General features: G+C 41.8%; 1 protein-coding gene across 2 annotated transcripts in view; it reads left to right on the top strand.

Moving 5' to 3' along the window:
- The window catches only part of LOC129698312 (protein diaphanous homolog 3-like), a 463,901-nt gene that overhangs the window by 365,383 nt on the left and 76,307 nt on the right, over window positions 1-22,211 (top strand). For both annotated transcript variants that reach the window (XM_055637392.1, XM_055637391.1), the window contains exons 26-27: window positions 9,566-9,661; window positions 10,127-10,186. In XM_055637392.1, the coding sequence (XP_055493367.1) occupies window positions 9,566-9,661; window positions 10,127-10,186 (156 nt within the window). The remainder of the gene's footprint in view (window positions 1-9,565; window positions 9,662-10,126; window positions 10,187-22,211) is intronic.

Below are 22,211 nucleotides of genomic sequence, written 5' to 3' on the forward strand. Positions count from 1 at the left end.
CATTTGTTTGTGTCATTTTGTCGAAACATAGAAACATAGAAATTAGGTGCAGGAGTAGGCCATTCGGCCCTTCGAGCCTGCACCGCCATTCAATATGATCATGGCTGATCATCCAACTCAGTATCCCGTACCTGCCTTCTCTCCATACCCCTTGATCCCCTTAGCCACAAGGGCCACTTCTAACTCCCTCTTAAATAAAGCCAATGAACTGGCCTCAACTACCCTCTGTGGCAGAGGGTTCACCACCAGAGATTCACCACCCTCTGTGTGAAAAAAGTTCTTCTCATCTCGGTTTTAAAGGATTTCCCCCTTATCCTTAAGCTGTGACCCCTTGTCCTGAACTTCCCTAACATCGGGAACAATCTTCCTGCATCTAGCCTGTCCAACCCCTTAAGAATGTTGTAAGTTTCTAATTGTACTGTGCATTCACAGCTGAATCCTGCTCTGCTCCCTGCACCTCTTAATAACTGGATATTTTTCAACAACGTATTGGCTTCAAACCCTCCGATGCCCTGGGAAACTTGCAGATCCCTGTTCTTAGGCCGCAAATCCCATTTTGTGGAGTCCTCATACTTCCCAACCAATCCACTGAATCCTGTTGTCCAGTTTGTCGGATTCATTATTCCTTTAATGCAATCACATAATGTGTTCTTTTACCATCTTGTACAAGAGCACTTCCATCTTCAGCTGCTTCACTTTCTATCAGGTCAGAATGCTCGTTGCTTTTATCCACATTGTCTTAATAATGTGTTGGAAGGAACTGCAGATGCTAGTTTAAACCAAAGGTAGAAACAAAATGCTGGAATAACTCAGCAGGACAGGCAGCATCTGGAGAAAAGGAGTGGGTGACGTTTTGGCCCGAAACATTGCCCCCATCAATCTGAAGAAGGGTTTCGGCCCGAAACGTTGCCTATTTCCTTCGCTCCATAGGTGCTGCTGCACCCGCTGAGTTTCTCCAGTTGCTGCACCCGCTGAGACCAGTTGCTCTATATTCAAAGAAAGAAAGAAAGTCTTAACTCCTTTCAGTCTTAAGGGGATGCAGAATATTTTATTGCTGATGAACTATTTTAGAAGTCTAGTTATTGTTTAATGATGAAAATGCGGCAGATATTGTTACACCCTTGGCCAAATGATCGTTCCTTCAAATAATGCTGAATTGTCAACCTGATTAGATCCCTTGATTTAGAATTTGTTTGTCAACCTTCTTACTTGAATGAGTCCTGGTTTAGAATAACTAACATTCAAAATAAATTCCATTTCTACTAGTTAGCCAAGTTATCCAATGACGTAGCTAACTGTGAAATATCCATGAAGGTAAATAAGCAATAATACTAATGCATTTATATTTATGCTTACCACTTCTTCATAAGATGCATTGAGCAGTAGTTTACCTATTGCATGACTTGGATAAGGTGTGACCAAAAGGATTGATGAAGGTAGAGCTGTAGACGTATATATGGATTTCAGCAATGCTTTTGGCAAAGTTCTGCATGGTAGGCTGCTCTGGTAGGTTAGATTGGAGAGCTAGTTGACTGGATAAAACATTGGCTTCATGTAAAGAAGTAGAGGGTGATGGTAGAGGTTGTTTTTTACAGACTAGAGGCCTGTAACTAGTGGTGTGCCTCAGGGTTCAGTGCTGGGTCCATTGCTGTATGTCATCTATATTAATGATTTGGATGAGAATGTACAAGGCATGGTTATTAAGTTTGCAGATGACACTAAAGTGGGTGGTATTTGCAATAGCAAAGATACAGAGAAGTGTGAGGTGTTGAATTTTGGGAAGTCAAACCAGGGCAGGACCTACACAGGCAGGGCTCTGGGGAGTGTTGTAGACCATAAGGGGTGACTCTATATTCATTCTGCAAAATTGTAACTTGTGCAAGGGATTATCATTTAATCTGCCTCACTCACCTGAGGGGGTTTGTAAAACAAGACATTATGTTAAACATTGTTCCTCAAGTGCTGCTGTGAAATTGGCTGATTTAATATCACCTAATCTTATTGTCAATGAATAAATTGATCACTTTATAAAGAGAGATGTATCGGCATGGTGCCTTTTGCAAACTGAGGATGGCCCAAAGTATTATGTGGCTAACTCCCATGAATTGCAATAATTATTGTTATGTAGAAGCCAAATTGGAGCAAATGTTGGTAGATTTGTGCCTTGAACAACACGTTCTGGGATAGAGTGATTAAGCTCAGTTTTCCATTATTCCAGATTAAGATGGATACAAAGCTGAGTTGTGAAGATGAAATGAAAACACTAAAGGGCCTGTCCCACTTGGGTGACTTAATCTGCGAGTTCTGTTGAGTTTGCCCTCGACTCGTACTCACAGCCTGGTCGACACAAGGTTGTAGAAGGTCTTCGTAACTCTCCTTCATGCTCGAGAGTGGTCTCCGCATACTCGAGGCCTCAGCTAGGTCGCGGCGTTTTTTTCAATATGTTAAAAAATGTCCGCGAATAAAAAAAGGTCACCATAGAAAAAATCGATACTTTTTTTACTCGTAGGTTTAGTCGTAATAGGTCGTGGTTGGTCGGCATGTTAGTCGTAGTAATCGAGGGTAGTCGAAGGTAGTCGTAGATAGTCTACATCATAGTCGAAGGGAGGTCGAAGTTTCCCGAAGTTAGTTGTAGCTAGTCGTAGCTGGTCTTCAACATAGTCGAAGGAGGTCTTCAACATGTCATTTTTTCAAACTCTTCTAAACTCGCCAATTAGGTTGCCCAAGTGAGACAGCCCCTTAAGGCTTTTAAAGTTGGTTTTATTTACCCTGTATTGGTCAAATGTTATATAAAATGAGAGTTTGTGTATTTCTAAAATATTTCACTCATGGACTAAATCAGTTGTGACGAGAATTGTCATATATTCTGCCACTCACTATTCAGCTCTTCATAGTTATTTGCACCTACACACCAATATATGTAAATTGGAAGTCAGCCAGACATTAGATACCATATAGTAGCAATGTTACAACATTTTGAGATTTTAAAAATCAAGTCTGCAATTTATCCCATCAGATAAAGCATAAAAATAAGTTTAATTTGACACCTAATTCACTTTCATATCTCAAGTATTTAAAAAGTTATGGACATTTTCATACTCGGAAATTAGCATCTTGTTCCCTATTGATTTTCTATGGACATAACAAAAAAGCTGTGATCGTGGACAGTCAAAAGCCCATAACTTTCTTAAAAATTAAGAGAACTGAATGAAATTTTCAGTTATCATAGGTTGAAGCATTCTGAAACAAATATCAAATAATCTTACTTGGATGACCTGAAATTAAAGCATATAATTAGTTAGTTACCTAATTGTAGCTAATTTCGAACTTTAATTACTAGATCTAAACATCTATCCATTTCTTAATAAATGATTAACATTTTTAAATAGCCTAAGTGTCCAAATAATATTCACAAATAATTCACAGTAAAACATGATTTTTAAATCTCATTTACATTAATTTATAGGCCAAATAGAAGGAATTTAGTGTTTAATAGCTGTAAATTAAAGTCAACTTAAATCAGCTTTCTAGTGGGATCCTGTGAACGCGCTGGTTTAGAACGTTCACATTGCGGTAGATTTGTGCCCCAAATGCCCAGAAAAATACTGCGGGATATAATGGGCCCCAAATTAGCTACTCGCAAAATAAAACTTTGTATAAAGGGATCTTAAGAAGCCCTTTTTAACGTAAAAATAAACAGCCTACCTTCTGTTGTCCCCTGTATGAGATCCGGCCGGTTGCCGGCGGCCGGGCGTTTAGAGGTTAATTTTTAACCTACTATAACAATTTAATAAAGCCCTTAAAACTAATAATAGCTCAAGCGAGGGAATCTTCCAGCGATTTTTCGTTAATAATTAACTAGGCTGAAAAACCTCGATTTGAACAGCCTAGGGGAAATCGCGTTTTAAACCCGCCCCGCTCTAAACGGCGCCAAACTCGTGCACACGGGCTGGGACAGATTTTCAGCGACGCTTCAGGTACGCTTTGCAACATACCTACATATAGCTGCTGAGCTGAGCAAGATGACAGTTGTAATAACAAGGAACTGCAGATGCTTGTCCATACCATGGAGAGACATAAAATGCTGGAGTAACTCAGCGGGTCAGGCAGCATCTGTGGAGAAAATGGGTAGGTGATGTTTCGGGTTGGGACCCTTCTTCAAAATGACAGATGGACTGCTGGAGGAGCCAATGCAAAGTGCATCTGCCCCCTAGCACTATGCCAAGGATTGTTGGCATAAAAGCTACAGTATCATTCATTTGAAAGTGATTGGCAAGCCACAGTGAAAAGATGCATGTGATGCCAATTCAAAGGCCTTTGACTATGGCAGGCTTTTAATTGACTGTTAAGCATTCTGGAATGAGTCTTCGGATTGAAAGTCTGAGGTGTGGTAATTTCATATAGAGTTATACAGAATGGGAACAGGCTCTTCAGCCCAATTTGACCATGCTGACCAATCTGCCTGATCTGACGAGTGTCTCAACCGAAAATGTCACCTACCCATGTTCTCCAGAGATACTACCTACCTGCTAAGTTACTCCAGCATTTTGTATCTTTTTGTGCCAAATCAAACGTCCAACTTACCCGCATTTGGCCCATATCTCGCTTAACCTTCCCTATCCATTTATCTATCCTAGTGTCTTTTAAATGCTGTTGTACCTGCCTCAACTAACACCTCTGTTCTGGCACATAATTCCATATATGTCATGACCACCCTCTGAGTGAAAAAGTTTCACCTCGGGTTCCTATTAAATCTTGCCTCGCTCACTTTAAACCAACGTCCTCTGGTTCTTTATTTCCCTACCTTGTGCATTCACCGTATCTATTCCACTTGTGGAATGGAAAGGTTGTTCATTTGGCCCCCCAGAAAATATTAGTGTGGGGAGCATGGAGAGCAAGTTCAGCAATAGGTTGTCTAGGATGATGCAGAATAACATTTCCTACATTGTAGGCTTTGTTTTTTGTTTGAAAATGACACTATGAAACAACTTTACTGTTAAGTACATTTATACTTTTTAAAAATGTAACAATAACAATAAAAATGTAGTCAAGTTGGAAAATTCAAATCAAGAGTCCTGAATAGAATGTGAGGTGAGGAACACTGGATTTTTTTCCACTTCATTTTCTGAATGCTTAATGTTCTAATCCTTTCTTCAATTTTATTTGTTACCATGTAATATTTACAAAATGTTATGACAGAATTTGCAGAAAATAAATAGAGGCAAAATATTATAATTGCTGGAGGTCTGAAATAAAAAGACAGAATGCCAGAAATACTCAGCAGTTTAGATTTTTTATATGAATTCCACTTTAATTTCCAATTTTCTTTGGACGGAATGTCATTGAGGGATGAAGGGACTTTAGATAACTATTGTTTCAAATTCATGGCATTTGGTTATTGCTCAAAACCCCTCAAAATTAAAATGTATGTAGGTACTGCATACTATTCACAGTAATAGTTCAAGAAAATCAGTTTCTAGTTTTTGTGCAGCTGAGTCGGGTCACTTATTTGAGATGAATCCAGACTTCTACAAATAATCTGCCCGTTGTATTATTTCAGAACAATCTTCAATTGTTTCAGAATCTCATCCCTTCACAGTTGATCCAGTTGTGTTTGCTAATTGTAACATCAAAAGTAGCAATGCACTTTGCAGCAGAGCACCCATGTGTGGTGCTTGGGGGCCATCTGCTAATTACCAAGTTCAATCAAGACACAAAGTGCAAACTTGTTCATGTTTAATTTAATCTAATTAGTTGCAGACAAGCTTTTGTTTTATTTTTGCATTTAAATTGCAGATTCCATACCACCTACTTCCAGTTGTTTTCTCAATCATTAACATATAATCCAATACTTTACCCCGTTTGTAAAAATGCTAATTTCTAAGACATTTAATTTGGATGATTTCATTTCCATAAACTCACTTTAAAGTTATTTCAGTGATTAAATGTAATTAATGAGTTTGCCATGCAAATAACCAGTTAGCGAGTATAGACTATTCACTGGCCCTTGCTCTACCTACTCTTGTCTTCTGTCTCTCAAAATAGTGATTTATGATGAGAAACAACAAGGAAGCCCTTATTATCTTTTATGTTCTTTTAAATGAAGGATTAATCATGATTTTCTTTCTTTCTCAACAACCCAAATTCTCAGTTAATTCCACTTTTAAACATGAACAGAACAACAGCATTTTGAAATCCTCAGAAGAAAACATTATGGCCTTAAATTTGTATAACCTAATCAAAATCCTTTGTGTTTAAATCGTTCAATAACATATTTAAAAATTCTCACTTTGTTAAATCCCCCCTAAGTCTGTCTGTAACTTCCTCCAGCCTTAAATTCATCAATCTCTGGCATTCCTCCATTCTAGCTTTTTACATGTACCTATGGTTAATCTTCTGGGAGGCATGCTATGCAAATAACTTTAATGAGAGACAAAAAAACGATTTGCTGCATGATGCACATAGCAGATCTGGTGGAGCATCTTCAGACATTCCAATGAACTGAACTACTACACCTGTTAATTTACAAAAACAACATTTTAAAGTGTATGTGATGGTAGACGCTTGGTGGTGGAACTGTATACCAAGTTCCTGTTCTGATCTGTACAAGACATTGTAATGCAATTAATATACAGCAATTTCAAAGCCTATTCACAACAGAGATGCATGAGACTGCAGCTGCTGTAATATAGAGCAAAGATCAAAATGCTGGACAGACCCTGCAGGGGGGTATGAGGACTGTAGTGTGGGTGGGGAAGAGCTGGGGTCACATGGTTTGAGGGTAATGGGGAAGACCCAGTGGGTCAGCCACTGAGATTACCAGGTTTGGGGAGGGGGTTTGCACTAGGACCCAGCGCAGTCAAACCCAGGGGAGTGGGAATCTGCAGCGTGGAAACTTCAGGCCCAGTGCTGAGTACAGGCTGCAGGTAAGGCGACGGCTGCGGGCTGCTGGAGGGCGGTGCAGTGGCGAGGGTCAGCGGGCAAAGCGTAGGAGGTCCCGGTGGGCGGATGATTGGTGACGCAGCGAGGTGTCATTAAAAACGGGAATAGTGCCGGAGGATTGGCGTACTGCGCATGTTGTTCCATTGTTTAAAAAGGGGTCTAAGAGTAAACCTAGCAATTATAGACCTGTTAGTTTGACGTCAGTGGTGGGCAAATTAATAGAAAGGATACTTAGAGATAATATATATAAGCATCTGGATAAACATGGTCTGATTAGGAACAGTCAACATGGATTTGTGTCTGGAAGGTCATGTTTGACTAATCATCTTGAATTTTTTGAAGAGGTTACTCGGGAAATTGATGAGGGTAAAGCAGTGGATGTTGTATATATGGACTTCAGTAAGGCCTTTGACAAGGTTCCTCACGGAAGGTTGGTTAAGAAGGTTGAATTGTTGGGTATTAATGGTGGAGTAGCAAGATGGATTCAACAGTGGCTGAATGGGAGATGCCAGAGAGTAATGGTGGATGGTTGTTTGTTAGGTTGGAGGCCAGTGACTAATGGGGTGCCACAGGGATCTGTGTTGGGTCCACTGTTGTTTGTCATGTACATCAATGATCTGGATGATGGTGTGGTAAATTGGATTAGTAAGTATGCAGATGATACTAAGATAGGTGGGGTTGTGGATAATGAAGTAGATTTTCAAAGTCTACAGAGAGATTTATGCCATTTGGAAGAGTGGGCAGAAAGATGGCAGATGAAGTTTAATGCTGATAAGTGTGAGGTGCTACATCTTGGCAGGACAAATCAAAATAGGACGTACATGGTAAATGGTAGGGAATTGAAGAATGCAGGTGAACAGAGGGATCTGGGAATAACTGTGCACAGTTCCCTGAAAGTGGAATCTCATGTAGATAGGGTGGTAAAGAAAGCTTTTGGTGTGCTGGCATTTATAAATCAGAGCATTGAGTATAGAAGTTGGGATGTAATGTTAAAATTGTACAAGACATTGGTGAGGCCAATTCTGGAGTATGGTGTACAATTTTGGTCGCCTAATTATAGGAAGGATGTCAACAAAATAGAGAGATTACAGAGGAGATTTACTAGAATGTTGCCTGGGTTTCAGCAATTAAGTTACAGAGAAAGATTGAACAAGCTAGGGCTTTATTCTTTGGAGCGCAGAAGGTAAAGGGGGGACTTGATAGAGGTCTTTAAAATGATGAGAGGGATAGACAGAGTTGACGTGGATAAGCTTTTCCCACTGCGAGTAGGGAAGATTCAAACAAGGGGACATGACTTGAGAATTAAGAGACAGAAGTTTAGGGGTAACATGAGGGGGAACTTCTTTACTCAGAGTGTGGTGGCTGTGTGGAATGAGCTTCCAGTGAAGGTGGTGGAGGCAGGTTCGTTTTTATCATTTAAAAATAAATCGGACAGTTATATGGACGGGAAAGGAATGGAGGGTTATGGTCTGAGCGCAGGTGTATGGGACTAGAGGAGAATACGTGTTCGGCACGGACTAGAAGGGTCTAGATGGCCTGTTTCCGTGCTGTAAATTGTTATATGGTTATATGGTGAGTAGGCCCTCCTTGATCTCGAGGCCCTAAGCTTAATGTTGTCTAGCTTATAAGTAAATCCGGCCCTGATATGGGATCACTTTAATCCCATATGTATATTCCAATCGTTATTTTTGGAGTCCTGTCTCTTCCTTGGGCTAGAAAACCTTGCTCATTATATCAATACTAAGTTCCTGTTCTGTTCTTTTTATGGTGATCATGGACCAGGGCAATGTATGGTATCATGTTATGCTTTATAAAGGAAATGTCTGCATCTCATTTTATTTTCAAATGGCTTTGGACAGTTTATTCAGGTAGGATTGGCTAATGTGAAATTCAAAGAATATTTAGATAATTTGTCTGCTTGAAATGACGGATGAATTCATGAGTCAGTGATTCTATTTAAAATGAAGTACAGTTAATAAAGGTCAACAATGTTCTCAACCTTTCACAGGTGATTCTTTTAGATAAAGCATTTGTTCCCTGGTAAAAGGTTGTCTGTCTGTAAAACAGAATGCCAATACTGGAAGTATTAGCTTTTGAGATATATTAAAGAATGATTGATTGTATTAATGCCAGCCTCATCATCTCCATGAGCTCGGTGAAGTGGAGAGAGAGCAGGACAAGAATATGACATAAATAGTAGATTGCATTGACCTTTATTTCTGATCGTGAGAATCAGTCCTTTCATTTTCCATGACAATTTTTCAATCAACACCTCATTCTAGTAGCTGCAGACCTCTTTAATATGCAAAAAGTAGCAGCCACTGCTAGTTGTTATGCATCTCATTCTGTGACAAAATTTGTTCAATGTAGCTGTTGATCTGCCCAACTGAATGCAATAATTACAGCTGAATCAGTCCAATTTTGTTCATTATTTATTGGTTATGAGAAAACCTATAACAGGCCTGATATTTGTAAAAAAGATAGCTGATTTATGATCAAGGTAAAGGCTTGCCTAGTTCTGATATTGGTGGTTTAGTAATGACACCATGGTCTTACCTTGTTGCCTTTGACATTGCTATGGTAACCCTCTGGACTGATATACCCCTTGAATCCTTTCCCACAGAGGGCGATGAGACAGGAGTGATGGATAGCCTGCTGGAGGCGCTACAGTCGGGTGCTGCTTTCAGAGACCGAAGGAAGCGGATACCAAGGCCTAAAGGTAAGAGCTGTATTTTTTTTAATCTTATTTCCAAAGGAGCTTAGACACCAACTTTCCTTGAAAATAGACTAAAATAGAGAGGCACAGTGCTGTAAGGCACAAAACCTTGTAGTGCCAGCAGCTTCCATAATTATTACTTCTGATCACTCATGTCAGGAAGATGGTAATTTTACTTGGCTGTTGTCAGTACTTGTTTGCAAATCAATGCTGCGAGGTAAACTTAATGTGCTCATTGTGAAAGGCTTCATGCTTTGAAGTATGTGTAGCACTGTTGCTTTACTACAACTCTCAAAATGCAGGAAGTTACCCAATGAGTAAGATATTAAATATATTTACAAGCAATTTGTAAGTACCAGAGAGAAATCCAAAAAAATTAATGTGTTTCCACATTTTGGTGACACAAGGACACATGTTGAGTTATTAAATCCTATCTCAATTTACTTTCTTATGTTGTGGCTTTTACAGATACCCGGCAGAGTACTAGTCCAAATTCTCATTATGCTGTTTTGAAGACCTGGAACCAAGGTAAATTAAAAAATATGTACTTCTTTCTTTGCTTTGAGCTAACTTTTGATTATTTGCTGAAATTAGGTAATTTCTTTCTTATATGTCCAAATCAACAATTGAAAATGCCCGTTTTTTTATTTTATTGTCTGTATAACTTTCTTCACTCCAGCATATCTTTTACATTCACAAAAGCAAATTAAAGTATGATCAAGTGAATGCTTTATTCTGGTACACAAAGGAAAATGTTGAAGTGTCCAAAAGTGAGATATAATTAAGGAGCGCTTTTAAATTTTATTTTTTCTAGTTAACTGAATGTTTAGTTTAGATTACAGATATAGCCCTCTGAGCCCATGCTGACCATCGACCACCCGTACACATGTTCTATGTTATATCACTTTTTCTGATTATTATCAATGGTTGGCAGAAAGTGATGCTTTTAGTTATTTAAAAAAACTTTGGGGAAATTTAAAAAAAAAAATCACTTCTATAACTGCTAATGATAATAATGACATTATTAATAATGTTATTATCCTTTGCCATCTGCATTTTTATTATTTCATGGATTTTCTTCTGTAAGTTACCTAAGGTCACTAAGCAGCATATTCTGTGTCCAGAATGATCTTTGCACATTCTCCATTTATCCTGCATTCTTATAGAATATTATTCTTATAGGTATTATAAAATATAATGCAAGAGCATTATCAGTTTAAGCAGTTTAAACAAGATACTTTGAATCCTTATTATCAGCCTATATCTGAACCTATCCAATTTCAAGTTACATATTTGGTTCATCTCTCAGTTTATCAGTGATTTAATTTGACATTATATTTAAGGGACCTTTTACATTTTGTACCTCCATAATATTTGTATAATTTAGCTTAATTTCTAATTTACGTGATATTTATTCCAAAATAATCCATAATTATGGACCAAAATACTGACAAAGGTAAGAAGATGCCACATTCAAGACATATGAGTGTCAGAGCCAGGAATAACAGCACCAACAATAACTTAGTTATTATTGACATTTAATATTGAATTCCTTTTCTATTGTGATACAGTGGTCAGGCTATGTTCCTGGTAATGAGAACCAAAATGAATTCAGTGCTATAAGAAGGTACAAAAAACTGCTGAAGAAACTCAGTGGGTGAGACAGCATCTATGGAGCGAAAGAATAGGTGACGTTTCAGGTCAAGACCCTTCTCCAGCATTTTTTTCTACCTTCGATTTTTCCAGCATCTGCAATTTTTCTTAAACATCAGTATTATAAGAGGTCTTTGGTATATAAAGGGATGTGTTACAGAAAAGAGTAATGTGCTGTGAATGCGGTACAAAGCCGTACCACCACTTCTGTTGGGCTAGGAAGCCTGATATGTATTGTACTCCCCACCCCCGTCCTTCCCTTCCTATGCTGGTGCTTTTGCTGCAATTGTCCAAAGCCTGTTATGAAAGGTTGCCAGTGAGGGATGATGCTAGCAGGGTGGAGCTCAGGGTGATCTGGGATGAGTGGGCCCAGGATTGATGTGGAAAGCTTGCCAATGTTAGTCAATTAATTGCAGGAGCTGGGATGCTATGTTACTATTGTACAAGAAGATGGGAAGGCCACATTTGGAGTACTGTGTATAGTTCTAGTTGCCCTGCTGTACACAGGGTGGAATTAAACTGCAAAGGGAGCACAAAAGCATGCTGGTTGATCTGAAGGGTTTATATTATAAGAAGCTAGCATTTTTGATGTTTTTTTCGGCCGACATTGCCCCCGAGAGCATTGCAATTTCAGTCACCTAGGGCAACGTCGGAAGACCCTCGGAAAGCATCTGGACTGGATGGTATGTGTCCCCGGTGAATGTTCCGGGGAGCCACGAGCACGGCGGGAGCGTCCGGGAGATCCGAACAACCCCGACGCCGACAACCGGAATGCGCCCCGGTAGGCCGGACACGTCCCACAGGCTTCCCAGGGGACTGCGGAGAAGCCGGGCGGAGAGGCCTGCCTGGGTCAAAGGAGCCTCGGCGGCGGCGATGGGAGCCTCAGTGACAGCTTGAACTTCGACAGCAATGGGAGCCTCGGCGGCAGCAGGAGTCTTGGCAGTGGCGGGTACCTCAGCGCGAGCCTCGGTGGCGATGGAACGTGGGGAGGGGGGGGGCACAGGGAAGACAATGGGGACCCGGCGTGGGGGGACCGCCATGATGAACAATGGAGGACCCGGCATGAGGGAACCACCGTGAGAGACGGTGGGAGAACAAAGGAGACCCGGTATGGCAGAGGGGCACTTTAATTTTAGAATCCTCTGCCCAGGGGATAAGCCTGCGTTTGTTTGTTGTGCGTTCCAGTGAAGGCGCTGTGCGCACGGCAGTCAGCCAACAGTTGCTGGTCCTTTTTTTTGTGCTTTTAATTTCAAGTTTTTGTGCATTGTGACTGTTGGCAGACCAATTTCCCTCTGGGGATGAATAAAGTCTTATTGTATCGTATACCTGGTTGAGTTCTTAAAACCTGTACAGACCAACTGGCTGAAGTTTTTGCAGACATCTTCAATTGAGATCTGAGGTTCCCACCTGCTTTCAAATACATCAGTAATACTGGTCCCCAAGAAGAGGAAGGTGACATGCCTCAATGACTACCGAACATTCATGTGATTAGTTATGGCACGTATCAACTTCTCCTGACAAAAACTGGACCCACTGCAATTAGATCAACAGACACTACAATAGATCAACAGAGGATGTGATCTTGCCAGCTCTCTACTCTATACTGGACCACTATCACAATAAAAACACATATGTCAGACTGTTGCTCATAGACTACACCATCAATCTCTTCAAACGTACCAAGCTGAGGGAACTGGGTCTCTGCGCATTCCTTTGCAACTGGATCCTTGACTTCCTCATCAACGTACACAAACAGTACGAATTGTTAGCAACACTTCCTCGATAGCCATCAGCACGGGGGCATCTCAAGGCTGTGTGCTCAGCCTCCTGCTCTACTCACTCTATACCCATGACTCAGTAAGAGTATGGGAGCGAGACGATCGTTTGACTGAATGATAACGGAACAACAACCATTGGTTGTTGACTTTTTCATGGAGTGTAGAGAACCGCAAAGTCATTTTACAGGTATTTTTTAAATGATGAGGAACATTGGTAAAGTGAATGGCCACAGTCTTATTCACCAGAGAAAGGGACCGTAAAACTAGAGGGCATATGTTTAAAGTAAGACGAGAAAGATTTAAAACAGACCTAAGGGACAACATCTTCACGCAGAGGGTGGTGCAAGCAACAGCGTGGAACGAGCTGTTAGAGGAAGTGATAGAAGTGGGTACAATTATGACAATTAAAAAACACTTTGACAGGTACATGGGTATAAAAGATTTGGAGGAATATAGGCCAAGTACAGGCAAGTTGGACTCGATTAACCTGGTCAGCATGGATGAGATGAGCCAAAGAGCCTGTTTCCATTCTGCATAGCTCTACGGCTCTACTTCCAGTACAGAGTAGCTGAGCCCTCACATGCAGCTCTCCAGTCCACGTCATGGGCAATTCTTTGCTGCAAGAGCAGCAGTGAAAAGTAGTTGTTCACCTTAACAGCTGCTGACCAGCAGCAGGAAAGGGCAGAAATTCACTGTTCCCGAGAGCTGTGCACTATGCAGCCTGAATGGATGTGTTTTAAGTAAATATGTTTGTATGTTTGGACTGTTTAATTAGGAGTAATATATCCATGGAGATCCCAGAGACCCACAGCCAGCAGCAGCCCAGCCCCGTTCCAACTCCAGAGGAAAACTGCAAACTAGCAGGAGACATCAGGACCACCAGAAGCCGCTCCCCGATGGGCCGCTACGGCGACAAGTGGCAGTTCGCCCACAGCCCGAGCTGCGCGACCCCAAGAACAAGACGTCCCTTGCACACCATCAGCTTCTGCCCATACGGGGAGCGTGTTCCTCTGGAGTTGGAACGGGGCTGGGCTGGAGTTGCTGATCTCGGATCTCCGTGCTTGCAGTGGGCCTGGGGGTCGGTGTCCCGATGAGGGGGCACAGCTCGGGCTGTGGGCGAACTGCCACTTGTCACCGTAGCGGCCCATCAGGGAGCGGCTTCTGGTGGTCCTGATGTCTCCCGCTAGTTTGCAGTTTTCCTCTGGAGTTGGAACGGGGCTGGGCTGCTGCTGGCTGTGGGTCTCTGGGATCTCCGTGCTTGCAGTGGGCCTGGGGGTCGGTGTCCCGTTGGTCCTGACGTCTCCGGTAACTGGCATTGTATGCTGGCATCGCCGACGTAAAGACAGTGCAAAGCCCCCATGCCGGTGCAATGGGCGGGGAGCTGGAGAGGGGAGGGAAGGGGTCACACACATGACCGGGAAGCAGAGGGGTGTAGGTGGGGTGAAACTGAAGGGAGCGACAATCTGCTGCTCCCTGCCCGCTGAGTTAAAAAGTTCCCACGCAAGACTCACGATACACTGTGTATCGTGAGTCTACCGTGGGAACTTTTTAACTCAGTGGCCAGACAGCAGCATATTGTCAATTATTAACCCTCCCGCGCAATATACCCTCACCTTCTCTTTTATGAATAGGGATTTAGTTCCCCTTTCTTCGAGGACCGACCGGAGGTTCCGCTGTCACCTCTGCGGGCCGCCCTCGGTGAACGTTTTCAAGGACCTTTCTTCAAGGACTGAAAAAATGTCCGCTATTCCGAGGTTTTCGTTATTTGGATCTTCGGATAAAAGGTTGTGCACCTGTACAACTCTTTGACCTCCGTATTCACATCCCCCCCCCCCCCCCCCCCCTCGCACCTCTAGCAATTGCCCCTGACCTTGCTCTTTTATCCCTTCTCGAACTTTCCTTCCCATTAATTCTAGAATCATTTGTAATTTTTCCTGTACTCGCTTCCCCTTCAACTCCATCTTTATACTCCCAATTTGTCAATCCCTCCCCCCCACTATTTAGTTTAAACCCACACGTGTAGCCCTAGCAAACGTGCCTGCCAGAGGTACTGGAAGCAATCTAGAGATAATCACCATAGAAGTCCTGCCTTTCAGTCTTCTTCCGAATTCTCTGAACTCATGTTGGAGAACCTCCTTCCTCTTTTTCCCTAAGTCATTTGTGCCTACTTGCACAACTACGGCCGGCTGTTCACTCTCTCTCTCTCAAGAATGTTCTGAATTCCGCTTGTGACATCCTGAATCCCGGCACCAGGGAGGCAACAGACCATCCTTGCGTTTCGTCTGCCACCACAGAATCTCCTGTCTGCTTCTCGGACAATGAAGTCACCCACCACTATGGCTCTGCCCAAAGTTGGTCTCACAGGTCTAGTCCCATCTCTAGGATTGGAGCCACCGACGTGTCCGCCGCTCGGACTGGAAGCATCGTCTCCCCCGACAGTTCCCAAGAGGGCGTACCTTTTTTCATTAGGCACAGCCACCTGGGTCTCCTGCACTCCACGGTTACCACCATTTCTCTCAGTCACACACCTTCGTTCTTCCTGTATCTTCGGCGTGACAACCTCACTGTAGGTCCTGTCCAGGAAACTCTCGTTTTTCCGGATGGCACTGAGGTCATCCAGCTGCTTCTCCAGTGCCCTAACACGGTCCTTCAGGAGCTGAAGCTGGACGCACTTGCCACAGTTGTAGCAGCCAGAGGCTCCATCCGTGTCCCTGGGATCCCACATTCTGCAAGCATCACACTGTCTCATCTGTCCTGTCATGTGTTCACCGCGTCCCATCCTCTCGAGCTTTTTGCGTAGCCTCCTCTCCTCACCCTCCTCGCCGAAGACTCTCGAGCCAAGGACTCGCACTTTACTCACAAGGTACTTCTCTCTCAAGGACGCTCCCCTTGAGCAATCTTGCTTATATTGACTGATAAATTGCCTAATACCAATTTACCAATTTGTGGTTTGGACTTTCTATGTCCTGGCACCTGTCAGGTCCCCAGGGTGTAGGATTAGAGAATTTTTACTTTCGTAGAATTGGGTGTAAAGAATTACTACTTTTTGAAAAAATAACTGCTGATGACTTGAAATATTATTTCTTCTTTTGCCATCTCCATCGAAAAATAAATGTAAAAAATTGTGATTATTTAATTAAAACTAGCTGATTATAGTTCCGGCAGTCTTTTGCATCCTTTTTGTCTAACATATATGTACATTTAATCAATACCGTGCAGAAGTTTACCAAAATGTATGGAACTATGGTAAATAGGTGTTGCAGTGTATTATTATCATCACTGTCATTTCAGGAATCTGGATCTGATTGCTGAGTCAACACTATTACTTGCTGTGAGAATACCATCTGAAATAATACTTGCAAAGTTTAACCCAATTCAGTGCATCTCTAAACTATACATTCTTCTGCTTATCAACTTATTGTTATTGATTGAAAGCCTCCTTACAAAATACTTCAATTTTACTGATGGGACCAATAATATTGCAGCAGTGCTGCAGCAACAGTTGCCAGAGTAAGGGGCAGAAAGATTATTGGAACACAAAAGAGAGGGTCTCACTCCACGTGGGACCTTTGCCATATCTGATTTAGGAATTGTTGATCTTAATATGAATAAACTGGTTCAAAACTTCCACTTCCATTGCTGGTTTTCCTCACCACAAAGAGATTTAAATTAATGGAAAAAAAACAAATGTTTCCAGAATAATCGTTCTTGTCATCAGCACACTTTGAGAAAAGTGCACAGACCAGAATGTATTTGCAATGTATATTTGGCTAAACTATTGACATTGGACATTTTTTTTCCTAAACAGTAATGCAATGTCCTTTTTATCTTTGTGAAATTGGTTGTAAACTTTCAGTTTTAATGAGAAATGACTCGATCCCCTGTGGCATTTAGTAGTAAAAAAAATGACAAGTTTTTTTGCTTCGTTAAAAAATGTACTTGCAGTTAAAAGTTGTTTAAGGGATTTACAATGCATTCTTTCAAGGCAAAAAGAACCGTGATGGACGAGGAAAAAACATGCTGAATATGTCTTGCTCACGGGTATTATCTGTAGCTCACAAATTAATCAGGTATTGTTTCTATTTTCGTACATCACTGAATTAAAACAGAATTATTTGTTTGGCAGAATAGATCAGTTTTTGGATTAAGTATACTTACTGACCATGTTTACATTTTATTCTTTTGTATTACATACAAGGATTACTAGACTTTGTGGGGATGACATGAGTCATTTTGCTTTAAAAAAAAATAAAAGCAATCACAGTAATATTGTATCAATACTAAGAGCCAGAAGGCAAAGGGGCTAAATTGGATAGTTCAGGAAAGCAGAGAAATTCTTATGCATATTAACCCAGACTCTTCTGACCATGAAGATAGACAGCATCTCTGGAGAGAAGGAGTGGGTGATGTTTCGGGCAAGACCCTTCTTCAGAAACGTCATCCATTCCTTCTCTCCAGAGATGCTGCCTGTCCTGCTGAGTTACTCCAGTTTTTTGTGTCTATCTTCGGTTTAAACCAGCATCTGCAGTTCAATGTGATCATGGCTGATCATCCCCAATCAGTACCCCGTTCCTGCCTTCTCCCCATATCCACTGACTCTGCTATTTTTAAGAGCCCTATCTGGCTCTCTCTTGAAAGCATCCAGAGAACCTGCCTCCACCGCCCTCTGAGGCAGAGAATTCCACAGACTCACCACTCTCTGTGAGAAAAAGTGTTTCCTCGTCTCCGTTCTAAATGGCTTACTCCTTATTCTTAAACTGTGGCCCCTGGTTCTGGGCTCCCCCAACATCGAGAACATGTTTCCTGCCTCTAGTGTGTTCAAGCCCTTAACAATCTTATATGTTTCAATGCGATCCGCTCTCATCCTTCTAAACTCCAGAGTGTACAAGCCCAGCTGCTCCATTCTTTCAGCATATGACAGTCCCGCCATCCTGGGAATTAACCTTGTAAACCTACGCTGCACTCCCTCAATAGCAAGAATGTCCTTCCTCAAATTAGGGAACCAAACCTGCACACAATACTCCAGGTGTGGTCTCACTAGGGCTCTACCAGCACTAGTATTTGTTGCCTCAGTGGATATTCACAAGATGCGACCACAAGGGTGTTGAAACTAGCTAATTCTAATTGAAACCATGTCCTCCCCTTTACACTTGAAGGGCATCTTGCTGGCTGCATCCTCTGATGGAGGTTATTTGATAATTCAGAGGTTGGCAGAAGCTATTCCAATTTTTTGATGTGACTTAGGACAGCTTGATTGGCATTGTAGCGCATCAGTTCCATAAACAAAGTTCAATGTCCACAGTGGGGTAGAGATGAATCAGGCAGTATCCTGGCTTATGGAAGCAACCTTCAGAATCCTAATAATAAAAGGGAAGAAGCTGTTCCTGAGCCTGGTGGTGCGTGCTTTCAAGCTTCTGTACTTTCTGCCGGACGGGAGCAGGGTGAAGAAGGAATGGCAGGGATGTGAAAATGTTTTGAATATTTTAATTGTTTTTCCAAAGACAGTTTGAAGTGTAGCTGGTGTCAGTGGTGCGAAGTATGGTCAATGTGATCAACTGAGATACATCTACAACTCACTGCAATTTCTTGCGCTCTTGGGCCGAGCTGTTCCCAAACCAAGCTGCGATGCCACTCGGCAGTATGCTTTCTATTGTGCATCTGTGGTAGTTTGTAAGAGTCATTGGAGACATAATGAATTTTCTTAATCCTCTCAGGAAATAGAGGCGTCGGTGTGCCTTCTTGGCTGTTGCGCCATCTGTCTTATCCAGACAGTTTACCGGACACTTGCCAAAGCACTTAGCTTTCCCTTGCAAGATTAGGTGACACGCAACCTACGGCAGCAGCAATAAACCAACAGGAGGCAAATATGTTTGTTGGCAAAACACTCTGCAGTGGAGAGCCATGACTATTATGGATGCAACTTCCTCAGAACATGTAGCTGGCAGTGCAGTAGGGATCATTATGGATACTGGTATGTTGGCACTTCATCTGTTTCCTTGCATATAATTTCCAGTTTGCTCCACAATCTCTTGAAATTTGTAAGCTGCAGAAGCTTTAAGTTTTACCCTTTAATTGTTCTTGTCCGTCGTGATTATACCCTTGTGCTATTCTTCTTTGAGGTAAACCACAGCTCCCACCTGATGCAATGAGAACTGAGCATCAGGATAGAGACTGGGGACTGAGTACGTCATTCACTGTAATACTAGGAAGCATCTGGCTCTAGTCAAGGTTGATAGACACACTCACCGAATTGCTTGATGTATCATAAGACCTGCCTAAAAGTGTGCAAAATGTCAAGGAGCATTGACTCCATAACTTTTCAGGCCTTTGTGTGGAGTCTGGATTCTCACCTTTCCATCATGGAAGCGGTGGCAAGCTGTATTCAATGTAGATCCAGCCCTTGCGCAGCATCTAATGGCCAAGTAGTAACTTCCCATTCCAACATGATAAAGACTCGGCCAACATCGGACTGGTACAGTCCAAGCTTTGGCATTCATCCATTCATGCTCAGACTGCTAATTTCATGACTGGATAAGATTGTGCAATGGGGTTTTGAAGTTGATGCAGCACTCTGGCAATTTCTGTTCCTGAACTGCAGGGATTGCTGAGGCACCATTTCTCTGGTTCACCAGTGTAACTGCAGGCTTATTATCATACAGTAACGTAAAAATAAAAAATGAAATAGGTTTGTTGACATAATATGAGCAACATCCAACTGTCTGGAAAATCAAGAGATACATGATTCCTGCAGATACATGATTTTTTTTTAAAATTTTATTATATTGTTAATTTTAGGCCTACTTTCTGTTTTAAACATGGTAATTTTAATTTGTTTTTAAAGCTCTATGTGTTTATCCTTTTTTTACTTATACACGGAATGGAAACCGAACAAGCAACGTTTTTTCGTTTCCTCCGTGTATGCGAGTACTCAGTGAAAATGATATAAAATAAATACTGGATACTGAATATTGAGCAAAACACAAAGTGCTGGAGTAACTCAGCGGGTGTATGGAGGATACACAAAAATTCTGAAGAAACTCAGTGGATGCAGCAGCATCTATGGAGCATAGAAAATAGGCAACGTTTCGGGCCGAAACCCTTCTTCAGACTGATGACTGATGGGGGGGGGGGGGGGGGGGGGGGGGGGGGGGGGGGGGGGGGGGGGGGGAGAAGAAAGGAAAAAGGAGGAGGAGGCGCCCGAGGGCTGAGGGAGAGGTAGGAAGGCGAGGAGACAGCAAGGGCTAACAAAATTGGGAGAATTCAATGTTCATGCCCCCAGGATGCAGACTCCCCAAGCGGAATATCAGGTGCTGTTCCTCCAATTTCCGGTGCTGCTCGCTCTGGGCATGGAGGAGACCCAGGACAGAGAGGTCGGATACGGAATGGGAGGGGGAGTTGAAGTGCTGAGCCACCGGGAGGTCAGGTTGGTTAATGGATGTATGGAGGACATGGATAAGTCACATTTCAGCGCAGGACCCTTCTTCAGAATTATAGTAAGAGGAAAATTGATGGAAAAGACGTGGAGGAGCGGGGGGTTAGAACTAAGTCTAGAAAGTGATAGGTGAATACACATGAGGTTGACGAAGTGCAAAGGTAGAGATGAAAAAGAGATAAAAGTGTCAGATAAAGCGAGTAGCGGGGTGTTACTTAAAATTGAAGAATTCAATGTCCACAGCATTGGGTTGTTAGCTACCAACCAGCAATATGACCTATTGTTTCTCCAGTTTGCATGTAGCCTCATTCTGGCAATGGAGGAAGCAATCCGGAAAACCTGTAAGTGCGGTATCACTAAAGGTCTGAGGAATTATAGTTCCATTGCACCTTTTCAGAGTACAGATATGGATGACTACACTCAAGTCCAATTGCTAAAGCTTGTATTTGTTTATCATTTAAATGACTTCAATTCTGCCTAACGGAATCATGATTCTCTTCCTTGATGTTGACCTTTTTTTCTGTTGTTATCTTCCTGTTCTCTTTAGGATTGGGTGTGCTCTGATCAATTGTATGCAAACTTAATAATGCATTAATGTAAAACAACTAATAGCCTGTGGATTACATGACATTTAAAGATGAAGCTGGTCAGCCAATGTTTGTTACAAAGCTGGTGATATTTTGGAAGACGAGCTTCTTTGTGGCTTTTTTCTTTCTAGTTATCCCAAGCAGGATGACACGGAGGAATCAGTAGATATTTGATGTCATTACCTTGCATTCATTTTTTACCTGAAACCTTCAAATAAATGTAAAGCTCACTGATCCTTTATTGGAAAATATATCTTGATCTTCCATGCGTAGCAAAGATCTGCCTCAACTCTTTAATGTGTAGCAAGGAGGTGATCATGTTTCATTTGACGTTGGAATGATCATATCAGCTTATTAAATGGTTGGGTCCATGAATTTGGGGGCATTGTTCGGCAGTATTGGCAAACGGTAAATATAAACAGTTTCCTCAAACTCTTTAACAATGTTAGCCAACACGCAACACTGCTGGCAATGGTCTTCATATTGATGATTCTTGTATTTTAATCTGTAGCTTATCTTCATTTCTTTGCCTGAGAACATGTAGAGCAATTGTCCAATGTTAAACATACATGGTCTGTTGATAGTTCAATCCTGTGATTAAAGTGCTTCATGAAGACACTTATCCAAGACAGTCCACTCTCTCAAGGCATGCGTTAAGACAACCTCATATCGAGTTGCTTTAGTAATCTTCATGCCCTTTTTGTGCGATCTTAGTCTTTATGTTACATTGTGAAAATTGAATTTTCAGTACCAATATCAGACAATCTGTAGTGAAAAATCATTCTGGAGAGGAAACAAAGTATCGAAAGCCCGTAATACTGGCAAATATTTGTGGAAAGAGAAACAAAGTTAATATTTTAGATTGAAGGCCCTTCAGCAGAATTGGTGCACTGTTCGGAGCAACATTTGTGCAGTGAGCATTTATGCCAATCAATGTCTGACCTTGTTAACCAATTTAACCTCTTAAGACTGGTCACCCACAGTATAGGTAGCTGGAGACATGAGCCACCATATGTCTCCCTACACTTTCAATATTTGTTCTGCAAAGTCAAGTCAAGTTTATTTGTCATATACACATACGAGATGTGCAGTGAAATGAAAGT

Source organism: Leucoraja erinacea, chromosome 6 (genome assembly GCF_028641065.1).
Source record: "Leucoraja erinacea ecotype New England chromosome 6, Leri_hhj_1, whole genome shotgun sequence".
NCBI classification, from domain to species: domain Eukaryota; kingdom Metazoa; phylum Chordata; class Chondrichthyes; order Rajiformes; family Rajidae; genus Leucoraja; species Leucoraja erinaceus.